A 20,299-nucleotide genomic window follows, 5' to 3' on the forward strand; every position below is an offset into this window, starting at 1 on the left:
TACCAGCTCTAATGACTACATACTTGCATTTAATTTTCAAATCAGATGAGTCATAATGGGATTGTTTGATAATAAGATCCCATCAATATCACTTCGGTGGAAGCGGAAGTTAAATACAACTGTTTCACACAACAGAAATTCTGTATTAGAAGACCTGGTTGTATTTTCTGACAATTAATTATTTGTAGAATACAGCTCTTGAGGTGATTTATCATCAAAAAAATCCGATTTGCAAATCACCAACTACACTGTCTTACCCGATTACCAGGATATCATATTGGAATATCGGCTTTGCGTACGAACACAAGTCAATGAGAAACATCGAAGGTTTTTAAAACTTTTTATTATAATCCTTAAGTAAATTTTCCACGAAGGTGAAGTGATTTCAGACCTGAAAATATGACCAAAAGTAACATTTTAAAACTAAACGATAACATCTATAACAGATTCCTCTGTAAAAAAGTATTGTTTCAAAACTGCACATATTTCGTTGGCTTAATTACATTCATTCATAGTCTATGATAATAATTAATGCTAGCGGATGACCCGAAGATGCGAAGTCGGAAGCGATAGGTCAACGCCATATAGACCATGTTATTCCCAGGTCTGAGATACCTCTAAACATCTAATGTCAGCCTCGGGACAGCCCTAGTGAAGCCGCCAACTCTGAACAGACAGCGAAACGACATTCAGAACATTAGTATAGATTATATTGATAAACATAGAGGGTAACCTTAAGACATTTGTCTCCCTACTCCCAATCCCTCACCCTCTGGTGCCAACGATGCTGTACTTACAAGCTACAGCTGCCTGGAAAGCTGCGTTATAATCAGTGGCTACTTCATTATGAACATAATCATCTCTCTTATCACTATAACCATCATGCTCATCAGGACCACCAACCAAAGCACCATACAGGATGTGTGGATTTGGACCAGGTTGAGTTTGGTCAAACCATGCACACGGCGCAGGACGTTGTGGACATGAGCTGAACACATACAAAAAATAAACACCGTTTGCTTAATCCAAGTAATATTCCCATTGTAAGCTATTGTCAGTTGTGGTTGTGCATACTCTCGGATCACGTTTTTTAATAACTGTATCCGGGGGTATCGCAATATAACCACAGTACAAAGACAGATATTGCAGTATATGGTTCATATCACCACGTTATATACTAATCGACGCTACGCTTAGCTATTACAACACACACACACACCCAGACCCCATTTCTAAATAAGAATATCCGAAGACTTTGGTTTAAAACCACAGTGCAGGGAATGGTTCATATCGCCAAATTATATGTTCATTGTATATACCGATCTTGATATAACTGTATCCGAAGGCATTGCACTTAAACCATAAAAAACACACATATATTCAAGGCAATTTTACATTATTTACTTTGAAAATCGAATTCCTGATTTCGAGACCGTGGGCCATGATGAGCATTGAATTCCCCACACCTCGATAAAGCTATTTAAATTATGGATTTGTTAGCGAATGAATCCATCAGTTTTATAGTCCACTTACCTTCCCCTGTGATGAGGTCGTCTTGGGTAGTTTGTACCGTACCCAATCAGGAAACTTCTGCCAGTATCACCCAAAGCATAATAAATCTGTCCTTGTGCCCATTTCCTGTATGCAGTTTCATGAAGACCTTCTTCAGCCGCCATTAGAGCAATGAAAGCCATATTACCTTAAATAATACAAAATTATATACAAGAATTTATCCGACTAGAACTATACACCCATTTGACGAATTTGCCAAGCGTGGACAGTAGTAACCAATGAAAAGATGTAAAATAAATTAAATAAACAAACACAGTCGGTCCCACCATGTTGCCAAATACCAAGTCCAACGCACAAATTCGGGAAAACAATGTTTCCCTACAAAATTCAACGAATATGTTGTCAAGTAGGAATTCCAACATCTGTAGCATCTTCACCAGAAGTCTACTCCCTTTGTTGCTACTACGGAAAGTAACCCATATACAACTATTTTAGATATTTCCTTTCTGTGTCATTCAAGAAGGACCCGATTGATCCATCACTTGACATTTACATTAAACAAGCGGTTGACATTCAAGATACACTCACATTTTGCAAGGGATGGACAGAGAACAATGTGAGCGGATATCGCAAGGAACCGAGATCTTTGGGATATAAACATAAGTTTTAAGCTTCATCAAACTCGGATACAAACTGTGACATGTAGAGGGTTCACAACCTTGGTATTGCATACTTTTACACTATTTGCGTACAAGGAGCAGCCATTTTGTCGGCCATAATTGTCTGATTTTCACAGATTTTGAACTCAACCAGTGAAATATTTAAACAGACTTTAAAATCGGACGAAATTTGCGACTTCTGGAGGGCCCACAAGCTAACAACGCGACATTTCGTACAATCAGGGGCGATAATCCATCAAGTTACTGTCAGATACGCTCGAATATCGAAAGGAACATGAAAATGTGGGCGTATAAAAATGGTTACAGGAATAAAGTTCCCTCATGCCCTATATTCCTGAAGTGAATAATCGTGAATTATATTTCTACTTAAATCAGATAAGCATTTACTACTGGCGGAAGTTAGCTTCATAGATAAACTTTATAGATAAAGGAGGATAACCAATCCGCTCTTAAAGGAGCTAAATCGCTAACATTTGGGACCTGGAAATTGACAAAAGTGGGTCGCAACGCATATAATACTGTAATATGAATATATATAAACTGATTTACATTCAATGGTTTCCGTTTTTACTCCAATTTCAAATCAGTTATGTTCGGCGAAATAAGCCAGCAGTCTCAAGCGAGTGCAAATTTCTAGCGTCTGATTATTCCAGTCTACATACGCCGTTTGATTTGGTGCAATGTGTCTAGCCTCGTCCCTTGAGTCAGTTGATTCAACTGGGGCTGAAGCGCATTATGGTACACGATTCGTGTACCAATGGTAAAATGTTAATTTTGTCTTAAATATTGGATATCAAAAGTCCATCTTTTTCCGGTAAGATCACAACATGAATGTTGATTTAATTTGACAAATAAATCGTGTTTTCAATGTTGAAGATTTTGGATGATATTGAGTTAGAGACTGAGCTACTTTAAATTTGAACATCTCGGTTTTCTTCTATGCCCAGAGAATGGAATATGTTGGCTGTGGCGCCCTTTTCGTGCGCTATGTCCCTAATTCATGTATGTTTACCTCCTAAAGCCTTTCGACCACAAAATAATGACTATTCACAAAAACCTGACAGAAACTGTAAATTCAAACAATCTTCATCAATTACTAGTCTCAATCCAGTAACAATATTTAAAGAAAATTAATTACTTGCGTATCTCAATGCACCCCATTTCAATCTGTAAGCTAGACCTTTAGGTGTATAGGGAATTCCTCCACCTGGCATCCAGTCTGTGTAAGTAGCCTCTATATCTTGTTTATATTTATCTTTCTTGGTTAATTTATACAGAAGTACCTAATGAAAATAATATGTTAAAGGGGCATTATGGACGATTAGATAAAGAGCTCACCGTTTTCGCTATAATAGTTAAAAAATAGATAATGAAAATAGAATGTCCTGAAAATGTCTGTCAATGAAACGATAGGATTATGAATCAGATGATGACAGCTGATAGTTGATGCTTGAATACATCCTGATTACATGTACCGCGCTGCACTTTATACTAAGCGCAAGTAATCGAATATCTAAATCTATATGTATTGTGAAGAAGCTTCGGCCAATTAATATGACAGGCTAATCGGCGTATGCCCGTCTTCATTAGCCCAGTCGGAGCAGAACAGTAGGACGTTAAACCACATTTCATTTCATTTCATTTTTTGCTCACCGTTTCAGCAGCCTGTTTATCGTCCCATGACATTCCCCAGGCTTTACCAGGTTGGTGATATTTCTCAGCTGATGTTAGATATTTGTCTTCTTTTGTAGCATAATATAACCATGCTCCACCCCAAGCAAGTTCATCTTCAAACCCCATAGACCTGTTTTATATGTTTATAAAAAATATAGTAAACTTGATTAAATAATACGCAAGGGTCTAGTTTAACATATACGCGTGCAGTCGTTATATGCTCTACTCGATAACCTAAAGAGGCAACAGGAAAACGTGTCGTAGCGATGACTTTGCAGATTTGTATTCGATTTGATTTGAATATGTCCATTTTAATTTCAGAGCCAGATGACATAAAATCGAGCCCCCCTCCCACCCAAAAAAAACCAATGGCTGTTTTGTCCTAACTTTAACTGGTTCACAGCCTATTGTCTGGTCATAACATGTCTTTGGAGCTTGTGGAAGAAGTTCCGGATTTTACACCAATACCAAACTTATATTGGAATGCATAATTATACCAACTGACGAATGTCCTTAATGATGCATGATTTCCGAATGTCACAGTGTATGCGAGTAATTATTAAGGGTTGTATAATCATCTGACTGCCAGAAAAAATAATATTTCGTGTATAATTTATTCTGAATGATATATATATGAACACACCTGTAGTAAGCGGCAGCTTCGTTGACACAGTCCGTATAGATTCCTTGATGAGCCAAAGCGAAAGCATATAATTCTCTACTGTGTTTTAATAACTTGTTGGCATACGCTGGATCTGCAAAAGAAACCTATACAATTGTCAGGCAGCGAAAATACGCCCACTAGCAGCCCTGTAAAGTGGATGCGTGGGACGGTGGAGCGACAGCAAAGACGTCACATGATGTTGCTTAATCTAAGGTTCAATTACTATAATAATATCTCAACTCCGATAAGAGCAAAATGTTCGCCTTATAAAGTTAAATGTTATTGAAAGTTGGAGGGGGGGGGGGGGGTTAGACCGTTTACAATATTTCGGCTTCAGAGAAAATAGCCCCTCCATGTAAACAGCAGCTCAACTCTGAATCTGAATTTCAATGGTCGTCCAATGGTGTTTACACGGCCTGTATATGTCATAGGCACTCCCATGTTTAAAGCGTCCACTATAGCTTTCTTTTGAACAGTGTGTGAAATGAAATGAAATGAAATGGGGTATAACGTCCTACTGTTCTGCTCCGAACTGGGCTAATAAAAACGGACATACGCCACACAGTGTGCTATGAGGGAAATTTTGCCCGGAAAGCGGCACTACGGCCTACTCTTATATCGAATTCCAACTGTCAAGGGATCTTTTACGTGCACGCCAATGTGTACACGGGACCTCGTGACAAATATAAACAGGCTAGGCGAGGCGTAGTGAAATTTTGTCGTCAATCTAAGAAGGGACTCGATTTCTTGCATTCGCTTTCACACGTAATTAAAGCACAGACAGAAGACGAAGGGGAAATTACCGGCTTCCATAGCATTACGTACCTTTCGTTTTAAACACCATATATCCTGCAGCAAATGCAGCAGCGGTCTCAGCGGCCACATCACTTCCTGGACACGACGCGTCCAGCTTGTATGATGGTCGATCCATTTTCATGTCCTCTGGTCTACCCCAATAGCTGTGGTCTTTTCCACCGTCTCCTACCTTTAAACCATATGTGTAGAAGTATTTCAAATGTTATCAGTTATTAATTTCAATAAAACTAATTAAGTCCCACATATATACCAGCGACCACTTACAAGCAACAAGCAATCACTAAGCATCTGAATAAACCGGTTTTGAAAACAGACCTTAGGCATCGGCAACTTCCGGTGATATTTTGGGGTATTGTTTGGGTTATATTTTCAGCCTGCAATGAAATTTTGCGGAATATGGTTGTGTGTGAATTACCCCGTGGCAAATTATGCAAAATATATCGAATAGTCGACTTTATCATGTTATTCGAATTGTTTAGGCGGTCATTTATAACCTGCTAAACGTTTTGAAAAGGAACTTTTAGACAAGGTAAATTAAATCGTCGTTTGAAAGCTGAGAATTTATCTTTAATCTAAATAACCATCATATTGAACAGAGAAATTTAAAAAAGTACTCCAAAAATGTGTTTCGTGAACTACTCAAATGGAAAGTTTGGCAGATACCTGTAGTACTTATAGTAAGCATCGTCACTAATTTTGAGAAAAATGAAGTGTTTCTACATGGGTGTCAGAAGCCGGACCGTCAATATATACTGGGTAATGGCCTCAGTTTGGAATAAGAAGCTCGTATTTGATGAATACAGATATAAGTGCAGCGTGGCTAAATTACCTGAATGTATAACTCATTGGCTTTTGTATGTGCTTTAAGAAAATAATCAAGAGGCCACTTAATACAATCATACATGTATTGCAGTTGGCCAGATGATGTGTAAGCATCTTTAAATTCTAACAAACTCCAAGTTAATATAGTAGTTGAATAGGCCATAGGCAGGCCAAATTTAACATGATCACCAGCTGAAAACAAAATTAAGACCGATTATTAATAAATGACTTACATATTGCTAAGTATTTAATCTCGAATTAGATAGATGACACTCGATCATTACTTATTTTTGCAAATATGATTTTGTAAACCATTAGATAACTTAGTCAAGTATTGCCGTAATGAAAACATACACCAAGTTGGATCACCCTCACTCTATTAGTAAGGGCCACATGGCTCTGTCGATATTGGACTGTTTCACTAACCAAGAAGTTCCGGCATTGCCAGAGAGTTCCTCGGGGTTTTCCATGCACGTTTACCATTGTCAGTAGTGTCGGACGGGGGTGGTTTGACTCCATTAGCCCGGATCGTGAAGAAAGGTAGGATTTTAAACACAATTTCATTTTATTTTAATTTCTCGCCCAACTAGAATGGAAGTTATTGATAAGCATCCACAAATCAAATTGAATATCTTTGCTTGGGCTAAGCAGAACAGTCAAGCATTAATAAATATCTACTCCAAGGTTGACCACTTTACCTCATTTCGAGCCGTTTTTATTGTATTCCAGTTCTCGATCAATCAAATCGCTTTTTTCTATTTCGGTTATGCACATAGTTCATCAATATACACCCCCATTTCAACATTCTACACTATTTAGCAGACTGAAAATTGTGACAAGCGATAATTACAAATTCCTAGAAAAAGTAGGGAAAAGAATGTTTCAAAACAATAAATATTTACATACCATCGTACCATCCTCCAGTTAAGTCTTCGCCATTTTGTCCTTTATCGCCCAGAGCTGAATCACCTCTCCAGGGTATTCTGTTATTAGCTGGAAGTTTACCAGATCTTTGGGTTTCGTAGAACAGGATGGACAGTTCCAAGACTTGGTCGTAATTATACTTTGTATGATCCTCTGTGAATATAAATTAGACCCTAAAATGTTTGCCAATTCATAATGAGATATTCTGGTAAGAAATGGTCTAAATAAAAAGGAATGTACCATGTAATTAATAATAATAAATTCGTAAGCTCTATGTTTGCATTTTAGTGTTTGTTTCGATTTTATATGGTTATATACACAAACAATAAATATGGAAACTTAAATGATAAATACAGCTATATTTTAATGATTTAGGGGATCACGGTGGGTAAGACGCTGACTCGCTAACCTGGAGGTCGGGTGTTCGATCCTTGCATTGGCAAAGAATGTTCATCAAGATTTTCCGGTGTGGTTCCCCCTTGTCAGTGATGCAGGACGGAGGGCCTGACAAGGACAGCTGTCTAGTCGTTCGGATGGGACAAAAAAATTGAGGTCCTGTGTACACATTGCACGTAAAAGATCCCTTGACAGTTGGAATTTGATATAAGAGTAGGCCGTAGTGCGCTGTCCGGGCAAAATTTCCCTCATAGCACTCTGTTTGGCGAATACCCGTCTTCATTAGCCCAGCTCGGAGCAGAACAGTAGGACATTAAACATCATTTCATTTCATTTTTTAATGATAAAGTTAAGGTTGTGAATTAAAATAGTGACTTTACTGTTTGGAAGCTCTGTTGGTTTGAAATCGTCTTTTCCCAGGTTAATAAATTCTGCTGTAGCAGTTGGTGGTTTACTTCCGGAGTAAGAACCACTTACAGTGACCTGCAACTTGTTTCCGATTTCTTGTATTCCAACATGGGGTTTATCAACAATAGTATACACACGATTATCTGTTGAAGTCTTCACAACATCTCCCATCCATTCCTTTATAATGAAAAACAACGTCCAAATTACTCAACTATGTAAATGTTCTATATGTGGCTATGTATGTCATGGTAGCAGCTGCTCTGCAACTGCCCATAGGTCAGTTAAGCATATATAGACACACGTTCCTTGCCAGTCTAGACGTATTCCAGAAGTATTTGACTACTGGGTATATCGACATTCAAACTCGTTTAGTTGGAAACGGATTAATTTAAGATGCACAGCTTGTTTCTGAATCTAATTAATTTATCATGCATTGAATACTGTCTTTAATTATGTTAATAAATAATGTTTTAATCAGTTAGCCCCAAACTATACGACTGTTCTTTTTTAGGGCAGACTACGTTAATCCCTTTTAAAATACAGATGTTACATCCTCCTTTGATTATTTCAAATAATGGTACGGGCAATGTACCAAACGTACAATATTTATACTAGTTGAAATTATGGACCCATGTGACATGTTCCATTGCAAAGCACGTGTCTGTATTTTAAGTTGTTGAATGGTCTTAAGCTTAAGACATTGCGTCATATATTGAAGCCACACGTCCATGTGTTGTTTCAATATATTGCTTAATGTCTCGCTATCGACCATTAAACCACACATATTTGTACCGGACTTTGCCCACAAGCTTCCAGAACTCATAATTATGTTATTGCCCTGCTACATTGTTACTAATGTGTTTAACCTACCGAGAATCCGGTGACAGGAACGCTAAATGTTATAATCATTTCCCAGCCATCTACATGTTCAGTAAAAGGGATGTTAAATTCACCCTGAAACTTTCCTGTCCAATCTTGGACACCGGTCATGTGAAAGATTTTGTGATGTTGGGCATGGCTGCCCAATATCACCAACCAACTAATAGCAAGCAACAACATCTACAAAAAAAAAAAAAAAAAAACACAACATGATCGGGTTTCCATTGTGATCAAATTAACAATACTGGTATATTTGGGAAAATGTTTATAAGAAATGTTATATAGCTCGCAGGACGTTGGCGACGACAATGTACACCCACATTAAATGCGGGGATATAAAAAAAATATGATATTAAAGGAGAATTATGGAGGATTCAGATAAAGAACTGACAGTTCTCGCTATAATAGTTAAAAATCAGATAATGACAAGGGAATAATATGTTGAAAATGCCAGCTGGGTTATCGCCTCTAGAAGAACTGTGTATTCTCGATTGTCATTGCTACCGATTTAAAATTAAATCATTAACTGTCGATCGTATTTAAATCTGTTGAAAATCTCAAGTATCTGATGGCATCGAGAGAGATGATTACGGTCTTGCGTTAATAAATGTCTTATTGATAATTTATATAACATTTAAGGCATAAATAAAAGCCTGCAATAGGCAGATTTAGCTCTTGGATAATGCCTCTAATAGAAACATCGGTTGGTACATGTGAGTTTATGGAAATTAATCGGCAAACACAAAAGCATGGCCTATTGACCTTGAGATTTTAGCGGTCGCCAAAATTGATTAACAAGGATCAAGCAGCTAAACAAATATCCATTGACCGTAAAGAAAAAGAAACAAAAAATATTAAAACAAAATACTTGTGCTAAACAAAATTGGGAAAATTGCCATTAATGCCTAACATACAATATGGATTTAGCATCCTTACCTTAGCTGATTTCTTGCCTTATGTAAAGATATAGACCAATTCCTTGGTTTTTATCGTGTGTGAAATTTACATCTGGACAAAGTGGGCGTCGTTAACACACTTATCTTTAAAATTTAAACAACCCACTTAAGTCTTTTCTTGTTCTGATTAAAGTCATATAAATGGTCAATTTGGTTGCTTTGTACTAAATCAAGTCAGATAAAAAGCGAAACAACATATGTTTTCTAATTTAAAATATATTGATTTTGTAAGCTTCCTTGTCACACTATTTTTGTAGAGGAGGGAGTCGAGGGCCGAATGGAGAGCGAGTGCGCGTTGAATCATAATGTCTGAATGTCTGTCATTGAGTCAACTGGCGTGGTTTCGATTCCCCGGTTGTACGTGACAAGGAGTAGGGCCGCCTTATAAACCTTATGGGTTTTCTCCGGGTCCTCCGGTTTCCTCCCACTGCTAAAGACCCCTACGCGCAAGCGAATTATTGAAATAAAAATTAAACCATATGTTAGTCCCAAAATGGCCTAGTTTGTGTCAAGTAGACATTAACCCCCACCCCACTCTCTCTCTTCCTTTCTCTACCGTAATTGCTCGGCATAATGAGACATATTAGTGCATTCCATCTGTTTAAGCCGATGATAGAAAATATACTAAAGTCTATCAATATATTCATATTCTTGTAAACAATATTGCAGAGTTTTATTACAAATAACATGTATTCGAATAACCGAAGTATATAATCAAAAGGAGTTGTTTTAGACTAAGGCGTGGTAAAACTTAATCAACACGAGATAAGTACATGTATTATCTGCTCAAGGTTACAAGAATTCGGCAGTAAAGAGTGCAAGTTTGCATTATGATATCTTCTCCTCCAAGCCTTATAATTAAACATACATGTATAAATGTAAAGATAATTCTGCGAAACGTTTTCAAACTTAGGGGGGTTGGATGGCTGAATGATTAACGTGCGCGCGCTGTATCATAAAGTCTGTCATTGAGTCGACTGACGTGGTTTCGAATCCCCGGTTGTACGTGACAAGGAGGAGGTAGCCTGTCCAACCTCGTGGGTTTTCTCCGGGTCCTCCGGTTTCCTCCCACTGCTAAATACCCCTACGCGCAAGCGAATTATTGAAATAAAAATTAAACCATATGTTAGTCCCGAAATGACCTAGTTTGTGTCGAGTGGACGTTAAACCCCATTTCTCTCTCTCTCTCGTTTTCAAACTTGACGATCATAAATTGGAAATATGATAGGATTCTCCTCTCTAAGATTTAAAATGAAATCCACCGCGAACATTGAACAATGTCACTATATGTCCATAGGCGTACGGGCTCGATGACAGTTAGGGGGCAGAACCCGAAATGCCCGAAAAAAAAAATTGGGTTTACAGACAGCGACGCCGGTCTTCCTTGAGAGGTGAAGAAGCGGAGCTTACCTTGTATGCCCCCCACCCCCTTAAGACAATTTTGGAATATTTGACGACTGCAAACACGTTTTCCTCTATTTAAGCCGGCGAACAAAGCAACTTCAAAGTGGTCTAATATAGCTTAATTAAGATGGCTGACTCGAATTCCAATCCACGGAGACGGGACCGTTGGGAGAAAATTTTGAAAATTTAACTGCCGCAAACGCGTTTTCCTGCTATTCCAGCCCGTGAATACAGCAAGTTCACTTTGGTCCAATATAGCCTACCTGGCTGACCTAAATTCCAAACAACCAATCAATCGTCGCGGGATATGGGGGCCTCACCCTCCCGGAGAAAATTTTGAAAATTTAACCACCACAAATATGTTTTCTGCTATTTTAGCCTGTGTGAGCAACTCCAAAAGTATCCAATGGTTTTGTAACCGAAATCCCAACTGAATTTTGTAACTGAATTCCAACCATCCAATCAGACTGTTGCAGCTGCATTCACAAATAATAATCGATACCCGAAAAATGTCGCACAAAGTAGAGTGGCTCCAGACAAAACGTTTTAATCCATAGTCAACTCAGTACAAATTCGTGGTATTCAATTAAAAGAAAAGTAAAATCAGTGTTTTATTACGGCTCGATGACAGTTAGGGAAGCAAAACTAGAACTGCCCGAAAAAAAATTCAGATTTACAAACAGCGGCACCGGTTTTCTTCGAGAGGTGAAGAAGCGGAGCTGACCTTGTATGGACCCCCCAAGAAAATTTTGGAATATTTGTCGGCCGCAAACGCGTTTTACTGCTATTCAAGCCCGTAAAATTAGTGTTTTATAGATGAAATAATTTTTTTTTCCACTTTACCCGTCTGCCCGAAAAGTCAGCTTGCCCGAAAGTTAGGGGGGCAGCTGCCCTCCCCCCTGCCCACCTGGCTCGTACGCCTATTTATATGTCATAAAAGTGAACATGCAAGGGGTAACCACTTCAAAATATAAATCCAAACTGAACACATTCCCCAAAAATTGTGGTATTTTATACACTTCCTTACTTTAATGGTGTTGATATTATTTATAACAATGTAAAGTTGCATAAGAAAAGCAAGGATTTATCGGGACATTTGATGTCCTGTCGTCGGGTGGACTATAACTATAATCACCAATAAATTATAGACGTATTATTAAAAGTTACCGGTACGAGGCTTTGTATCTTAAAAGCTTCATTTAAATTGACCGAAAAGCTTTGTACCCTACATTCAAAGTTGATAAATCGGATGCGCTTTAGACCATGAGGACTGTATTCGGGTATTCTTAAACACAGCAGTGCACACGTGAAGATTTGAAATAAATGACATTCTTGACAATTCCGGTAATGTGACAAGTATAGGGTCGTCCGAAAGGTCTGATAATCTTTAGTCAAGGCTGTAGACTATTGACGTTCCAAGGATATCATGATTTCTTCACCTGAAGGGTCGTGGTAATTCCACATCCATCGATCTGAATTTAGAATACCCAAATGCATACCGGTATTCATAATCAGAAAATAATATACCGGAAGTCGAAACAATGTCTCTCGTGTCCAATAACATTATGTTTGATAAAAATCACTGGTCTTTTGATATACACTCGTGACATGAACACCACGAAAAACATTAGTTTAGCATGTTATCAATTTATTAAACAAACTGGCTTCAATTAATAGAGGAAATTGTATATCTGCGCCGTGACTTGATATTAATCGCTTGGTGTTTCTTGATTTATGTCTGCTTTGAGATATATAGAACCCCACCCTATCTTCTCCTTGTGGTCTAGTGATCCGTCGCTTAGCAAAGCCTGCAGGGTATTCATGAAGGTATGTGCATACGCTAGGATCAATGATCCAACATCTTTAGATAGATTACTGTGTGAATATTGTGGCTTATTCCTTACATGCAACCTGAGTCATGCTATTGTCGACTGTGTCCTATTTAAGCAAAAACGACTGGATGTAATGAAATTGTATTCACACGAAGAGGTATCCGACAATAATTTCCTCGTTAAAATGCTCTCTCTCCGTAACGTCGACGATCACGTGCGGAAACAAACAGTATTGTTTATATTCCTAGTCTGTAAGGGATTAGTATGAGACCACTCTATATAAATGTGATTCGTTAGACAGTGTAAATCTAGAAGCTTAACCCTTCAACATTTTTTTTTTTATTATTATTATTATTATATTTTGTGATTACTATTATTATTGTATACAATGTTTTGTAATACTCTTCATATTTGGAGGATCAATAAAGATATATATATATATACTTGTTTGTTCGTAATCTTTTATTCATATTAGCATGATTCTTGGACGATTAGATTAGCGAAACCAAGAATATATATTTGCAATTTTTCTCATTGCACTAATGACAAATGTCACCGGACAGACCGAAAACTTAGGGACCCAGAGAGGGCGAAATCAGTCACGAATCCCGAATTTCCATTCGTTTACAAACATTGGAATAATTTTAAAAAACACGCACACGCTATTGGTAGAGATACTAAAGATCTTTAAATGTTAATGTGGCTGAACATTGCCGTTACCACTGTTCATCCAACTCCTTGAGATCCCATTTACTGAATTTATTCATCTACTGATTATTAACCCTCTCAACGGAACTTTGCAATAGCTTTACGGATCAAGAGTCTGTAATTTACGAATCAATTATTCTCAGAGTCATTATCTCTGTTATTGCAACTACGTAAACAATCACTATTGAGCTTTAAAGGTTAGCGTGTTTAAGATTTTTTTTTTTTTTCAAATTTCCTAGAAGCGTTGAACTAATCGCAAGGATGATATCGTATTCGTGCATATACTTCCCGAGAGTTTATGATTGGCGGATATTACTGCATGTCAATGGGAAATTGGTAAACTGAGCTTAATTATCAGTTTTCGTTTGATGATAAAAATGAAAGGAAATAAGCTTTGATAACAGGGCTAATGAGAATAGGCATTGGCCATGTGGGGACAATTTTGCTGGGACTTCAACGTGTATATTAGTCATCGCTGTTCTGCATAACTGACATTCTTGGTCAAATTCCCGAGTTGAAACCGGTGCCCCCTGGTTAGTGCGCCAGTATCCAACCCGACGAGCCATCGTGGCTCCTGATCTTAATAAATTTATAGAACGCCGATATTACATTTTGTATAACACATACTGTCCAAAAATATAGTCGCCAGTGTGGACGCGTACTACTTGAAGTCACCCTATCGCATTGACAATTGTTTTAGTAATGTCTTATCTGTTATCATCAAAGTAAATAGCTGAATATTTCCCACTAAAAGCTTCAACTCTTCCAGTATCAATTATGTATACATCACAACAGAATTAATCTATGATAATATACAGCATTAAGATTCTGTATTATAAATACTGGTGATAGCCGATAGCGATCAATCATTTCGATGGGTTTCAGGTATACTGCTGGATTAATACAGACATCACAATAAATTAATTATACGTTTCATTTGTTTTTCTCGATATCAAAAAGAATTGACAATATTTATTTTCATTTACTTACTGTATAACAACAAGCAATGGATTGTATAGCAGCACACCACGCTCTATACCGATGATTATTATCGTTGGTATTTTTTTGCAGGGGGTGGGGGGTTATGAAGGTTTTATTCGAATCATTTTTTTTTTGTTATATGGACAAACAGGGTTCAACGACATGTTTTCAATATATGTAAAAGCTATGTTAATCTCTAACTGATTACTATTAATACAAGTATAGTTTAGTGACGACATTATCACGCCATTGTTGAAACAGACAAAAGCACGAATAAACACTTCCTGACCATATCTGATGAACACAATCAAAGGAAAGATCCTTATTGTTGAATATAAATATTATTTGAATAAATGAATTAATTGATATATGTTTGTGATATAAAGGTCTTTTGTTATCACTGGTTGGATGTATCGAATTGTGTCTCTTTAACAATAGAAATGAACTTTTGAACGTCCGTGGATTTTTGGATCCCTTCTTTAATTTCCAAGCTGACGTCAGTAATACTATAGGTTTAATCTTCCGAAACTTTACGTGCTATCTAGTTTCTATATAGATGTATATGGTTAAACGAAATGAAATGGGGTTTAGCGTCCTGCTGTTTTGCTCCGAACTGGGCTAATGAAGGCGGAATATATGATTAAAGTTCTTATACATTTCTAATTATCAAGATCAGTAACTAATTCATACAAATTGTGCTATATATAGTCCAGGTGAAAATTTCTCGGTAAACACCAGGATCGAACCCGGAACCTCATGGTTAGTAAGCCAGTACCTTAATCATTGAGCACCCTAACGTGGTACAAATTACATGATTTGATTTTCAAGCGTATATCTTAAAGCCCTATACACCTTTATTACTATAAGGACAAACGAATACAACCTATCGGGCAAATAAGGATCCTTTATGAGTTCAAAGTAACAGAAAGTCCTAGAATGTTGAGAATCAACAGAGTTCACCCACTCATATACTAAGGTTTTACATCAAATTTGATAAGGATCCTTTATAAGTTCAAGAAATCTAATCTCTATCGTGTCCACAAGCTTTTCCGGGCCCGTAAAATATCTCTGAAGTAGAAAGTTCTGCAGAACTCCTCCCAAAACAGTCCAAATGCCTCTCACCATATTTAAAAAAGAAACTCTGTTTATGACTTTAGCGTCCATCGTGGAACATAGTAGGTAGCTCCAGAACGGAAAGTCGAGGAACGCTAAATGTCGATAAGGTTCCTCCCATCAAAATGGAAAAAACTGTAGCCTCTATCGCGGTAACAAGGTTTTCGGTAAGGGGGTGGAGGGTGGGGTATCTCCGGAACGAAAGATGGAGAGATAAAAATGGGGTTTAACGTATGGTTAAGTGTTATTTCAATAATTCGCTTGTGCGTTAGGGTCTTTAGCTGCCGGGGGAAAACCACGCCATAAAGCCATTCATCAACTCAACAACACTGAACCTCGACCCCAATGCTTCATACATATATTAAAAGCTGTAACCTCTATCGCGTTAACAAGGTTTTCGGTGGGTAATTTGGGAAGATAATGCCCCCGTCAGACCGGGGTCGCGTCCTTACTGCGTTGCTGCGACCGTACGGCGAACGGAAAATGCACAAGGTCGCCGGAAAACGTGATCACAACACATTCTCATAGCTTTCCAGTTCAGATCGCGGAACCTTGGCGTTTGTTTTGAACATGGTCAAAACAAACGCCGTGACTCGGCGATCATTGGCAACCATGAAGATCACAGCACGATAGCTGGCGTTTCTACCACGTTTATGGCGATCTTGACGCGCAGCGCAGTAAGGACGCCACCCCGGTCTGACGGGGGTATAAGGTGGCGGAGCGCTGAATATCAATGAGTCACTCCAAATTTCACAATCAATATGCGTAATCCTCACACAGTCATGATACATCACAGCGGGGCATAAAAAGACAATCCGATATCTGCAAGCCTGATAATTTATTTGTCATTTCTATTATAGTTAAGTTTCGGATCGGCAGTTATTAGTACCGGTATCTTTTGTTTTCACTATGGTAATCGTTTTTTGGATCACAACAAGTTTGATTAAATTCGTTAAAAACTGTAGCATCTATCACGTTAACAAGGTTTTCGGGAAAATGCGAGGGGGTAACTCTGGAGCGTAAGATCGTGGAAGACTGAATATCGATCGCGTTCATAATCTTGTGACCCCAATGTCTCACACCAATTTTGAAAAAGATATTTTTAAGGATATCGGAAGGGAATGTCGGGGAGCGTTGAATATTTATAGCGTACGTCGTGGCATAACTCCAATGCTTCAAACCAAATTTAAAAAAATGTTAACGATGTTTTCGGAACAGGCGGGTAATTCGGGAAGGGAAGGTCGCGGGGCGCTGAATATTGATATGGTTAATTCTCCACTGATCCCAATCCTTCACACAATTTGAAGAAAATATGTTAAATTAACCTGTAGCGTTTAGAAGGTTTTCGGTAAATGGAATGTAACTCCGAAATAAAACGACTGATAGAGTTCGTCAACCCATGAACACAATGCTTCACACTGAATTGGAAAGAAATCCGTGAAATTTTGTAGCGTTTATCGCGTTAACAAAGTTTTCGGAAAGGTAGAGGGAGGGGGTAACTCCAGTAGGTAAGGCGCCACTGAATATGGATAGGGTGTTTAGCGCTTACAAAAAATGATAAAAACTGTAGCGTCTATCGCGTTACAAGTCAATTGTTGAAGGGCCGACGGAAAAAGGTGACGGCAAATTACTGTAATATGGGCGCATAAAAATAATCCGATATCTGTTATTCTTTTAATTTATTTGTCAGTTCCGGACCAGTATCTTTAATTTCACCATAATGGTAATCGTTATTTGGATTACGTTCAATATTGTACACATAATGTCTTAGATGTGACTATTCAACGGTCTATTTACGAGGGAACAGTAGGACGTTAATCCCCATTTCATTTCATTACATTTCTAGTTTCGAGGTTTTCATTTGTCTCCTAGATATCAAATTAACCTGATTATCATGCGTGACAGCATAGTCGTGTTGTTTTGAAATATGTTGAGAAATATTGAATTTATTGACCACTTCAACTCTTACATAAAAGTAATGAAAATTGAAAACAGTTTTACATAATGGTTGCACTCTTTGTTTCGACAGGAATGTCCTAGGTTCGATTCTAGTTTTACGAACAGTTGAGGTCCGCACCTGTACACGTCACTGGGCACATAAAAGAAACATTGACAGTTGAAATTCGATGAATATTAGGCGGAAACACAGCTGTCCTGGCAAAATTCTCCTAGTGAATTCTATATTTAAGGGGGGGGGGTCAAAATCAAAGAGTTTAATCATTTGAAAGCCTATCATGTTTTCACTCGGATTCCAACCGCGTAAATCTATATGCACTATTATCTTACTATTTTGTGCATCGGATATTAGCATTTAATTGCGCTATTGTATCGATTATTGACTATTTTTTATTCGAATATTTTCTTTTTATTTGTGTTAGATTGATTTTTGGGATAATATTTATCATCAGTGATAATATCAAGTAATTTTATATAGATTTATGTATGCTTCCCACTGCTTCTAAACAATCAATCAATGCGCGTGTCGATATTCAGGTAAAGATGTATAAGTGTTACGTATAATCGTACGCGATATCATGATGTGTGGAACGGCTCGTTACATCTCACTTAGTCATATTGTACTAGAATGCTTGCTATATGATTATGTGTAAAAGCGGTTCGTATGTATAGATTGACATATACAAAACTGATCAAACACTGATTGTTTTTGCAGATATAACCGTATCGTATTCATCCGAACGAGAGTGGTGTCGCTTCAGAATGTCAAGATTGAAGAGAAAACTTTATTCGGTTAGATAACCTATTTGCTGGTTTTAGAATATTAAAGCTAATGTCGTTAAATATGGCAGTAATAATTGTTGGGTCGTAGAGAAAGTGGACTTTTAACATTCTACAACATTCCTGATAACAGTTTTATACAATTAAAATTACTAGATAAATATCTAAGTCAGTAAATTGTTAATTAACTTAAATTAGTGACATATATAAAAGATGAATGGAAAATTATTAATTGGATCAACTTTGTGTAGGTTAATACTAAATGATGTTTAATTGGTTGATCATTATCGAATCTTGTTTTTGAAGGATAGTTCTCCGCTTGTAATTTTCAACATTAAATTGTGGACATGTTGAGCTATAAACATTTAATGTGAGTAACAAGAAGACGCTTCCCAAGAAAATAATTCTAAGTATGCGAAGTTTATACATGTATTGAACCCGTGTTTATCAGGTACAAAGTTTCGACACTTTCATCCAGGTATTCAACAAATTCCTGCTGAAATTGTACAAGATGTTGATTTAGTGTTTGCTTGTGATACTTTTTTTTTTTTTAAAAAATGAGACGTGGACTTTAATACTTTGGAGTGATCGAACCCCTTTATTTCAAACAGAAATGAATAATTCGTGTGTAGATTGTCAGAAATATACTTTTACACCGCTAAATGCATGTATGTTAGTTATTTATATTTTGTTAATCATATTTATAGTTGGTGGCAACATATTAACCATAATAGCTATATGGAAAACAGAAGTTCTTAGAACTGTTGCCAACGTCTATGTTGCTTTATTAGCATTCTCAGATATAATAGCTGGGCTAGCACTACCTCTTCAAATGGTGTACGAGTTTCCCGAGGGCCGACGTGAATTAGACGAAAACAAATCCCTGTGTTTAGGACGACATGTGGTGTTTTTCTTTTCAATAAGTCTATCTCTTTGTAGTATAGTAGTCATTGCTTTCGATCGAGCCGTTTTCATCGGATTTCCTTATGTTTATAATCGTATTGCAACCTACAAGCAAGCTGTGATTGTTGCATGCATCTGTATGATTATTGCTGTCGTTGACGGAACTGTAACGCTGTACGACAATGATTGGCAACCATTTGAATCCTGTACGGTGGAAAAAGTTTTGTCGTGGACATATCAACTATACGGACAAATTATTCCCATTATGATCTGTTTTTTCCTGGCAGGTGCTTGTTACGGTTATATATTCTATATCGCGAAAAAGCACCAGAAATCCATTATGAGTGTCCAGAAAAACGCCAAAGTTGCCAATGACATGAAAATAATTAAAGTGTTGTTCTTAATCTATGGAGTTTTCTTACTGTGTTGGATGCCTGTAATTTTATATATTACATTTGCACACTTCTTTCAAATACCAGCCCTGGTGTTGAACATCACCCTCCCTATAGCTGTTTTGAATTCGGGAATGAATTTCATCATATATGCCGTGAAGAACAAGGATTACAGAAAAGCTTTTAAGGAAATTCTACATCTAGATTGCACTCTAAAACGTACCGCTAAAGTAACTTCTCGAAAGACGAATGATATTGTGATAGAAACTTTTTAAAACATCGTATTACAAAATGGATTAATGTTTTATATTCTGGTTCTTTACTGAACTTTGAAAATACGAAAAGCTAATAACTAGTTTACATTTATCATATAAACACAACTGACAACGTAAAGAACGACCAATATATTTGTATTCATACCAATATACTGTGATAGGGAATTGTAACAACGTATTAACTGTTCTGTATGTGACACTATGGGAACAGATGATCGTTTAGG

The 20,299-nt window shown here is 37.3% G+C and overlaps 2 protein-coding genes across 2 annotated transcripts; one reads left to right on the top strand and one right to left on the bottom strand.

Moving 5' to 3' along the window:
• Positions 1–326: 326 nt before the first annotated feature.
• LOC126826925 (endoglucanase A) lies at positions 327–9,769 on the bottom strand. Its single transcript, XM_050556073.2, has 12 exons — positions 9,712–9,769; positions 8,767–8,955; positions 7,869–8,073; positions 7,075–7,245; positions 6,176–6,360; positions 5,356–5,515; positions 4,510–4,621; positions 3,846–3,996; positions 3,331–3,475; positions 1,534–1,699; positions 798–988; positions 327–391 (listed from the first exon to the last, which is right to left on the bottom strand). Exons 2-12 carry the CDS (start codon positions 8,953–8,955, stop codon positions 354–356), a joined length of 1,713 nt encoding a protein of 570 aa, XP_050412030.1. The 5' UTR covers positions 9,712–9,769; the 3' UTR covers positions 327–353.
• A 9,406-nt stretch (positions 9,770–19,175) lies between these two features.
• On the top strand, positions 19,176–20,075 carry LOC130013562 (uncharacterized). Its single transcript, XM_056102256.1, has 2 exons — positions 19,176–19,318; positions 19,925–20,075. The coding sequence occupies exons 1-2, from the start codon at positions 19,176–19,178 to the stop codon at positions 20,073–20,075; spliced, it is 294 nt and encodes a 97-aa protein (XP_055958231.1).
• Positions 20,076–20,299: the final 224 nt, after the last annotated feature.

This window comes from Patella vulgata, chromosome 7 (genome assembly GCF_932274485.2).
Source record: "Patella vulgata chromosome 7, xgPatVulg1.2, whole genome shotgun sequence".
NCBI classification, from domain to species: Eukaryota; Metazoa; Mollusca; class Gastropoda; family Patellidae; genus Patella; species Patella vulgata.

Coding starts and splice junctions, on each gene's coding strand:
- LOC126826925 (XM_050556073.2), bottom strand. CDS start 8,955: ATGTTGTTGCTTGCTATTAGTTGGTTGGTGATATTGGGCAGCCATGCC. Junction 3,476..3,845: donor ATAAACAGGCTGCTGAAACG/GTGAGCAAAAAA, acceptor TATTTTCATTAG/GTACTTCTGTATAAATTAAC. Junction 1,700..3,330: donor GGGTGCATTGAGATACGCAA/GTAATTAATTTT, acceptor GTATTATTTAAG/GTAATATGGCTTTCATTGCT.
- LOC130013562 (XM_056102256.1), top strand. CDS start 19,176: ATGTTAGTTATTTATATTTTGTTAATCATATTTATAGTTGGTGGCAAC. Junction 19,319..19,924: donor TTCTCAGATATAATAGCTGG/GCTAGCACTACC, acceptor TATAGCTGTTTT/GAATTCGGGAATGAATTTCA.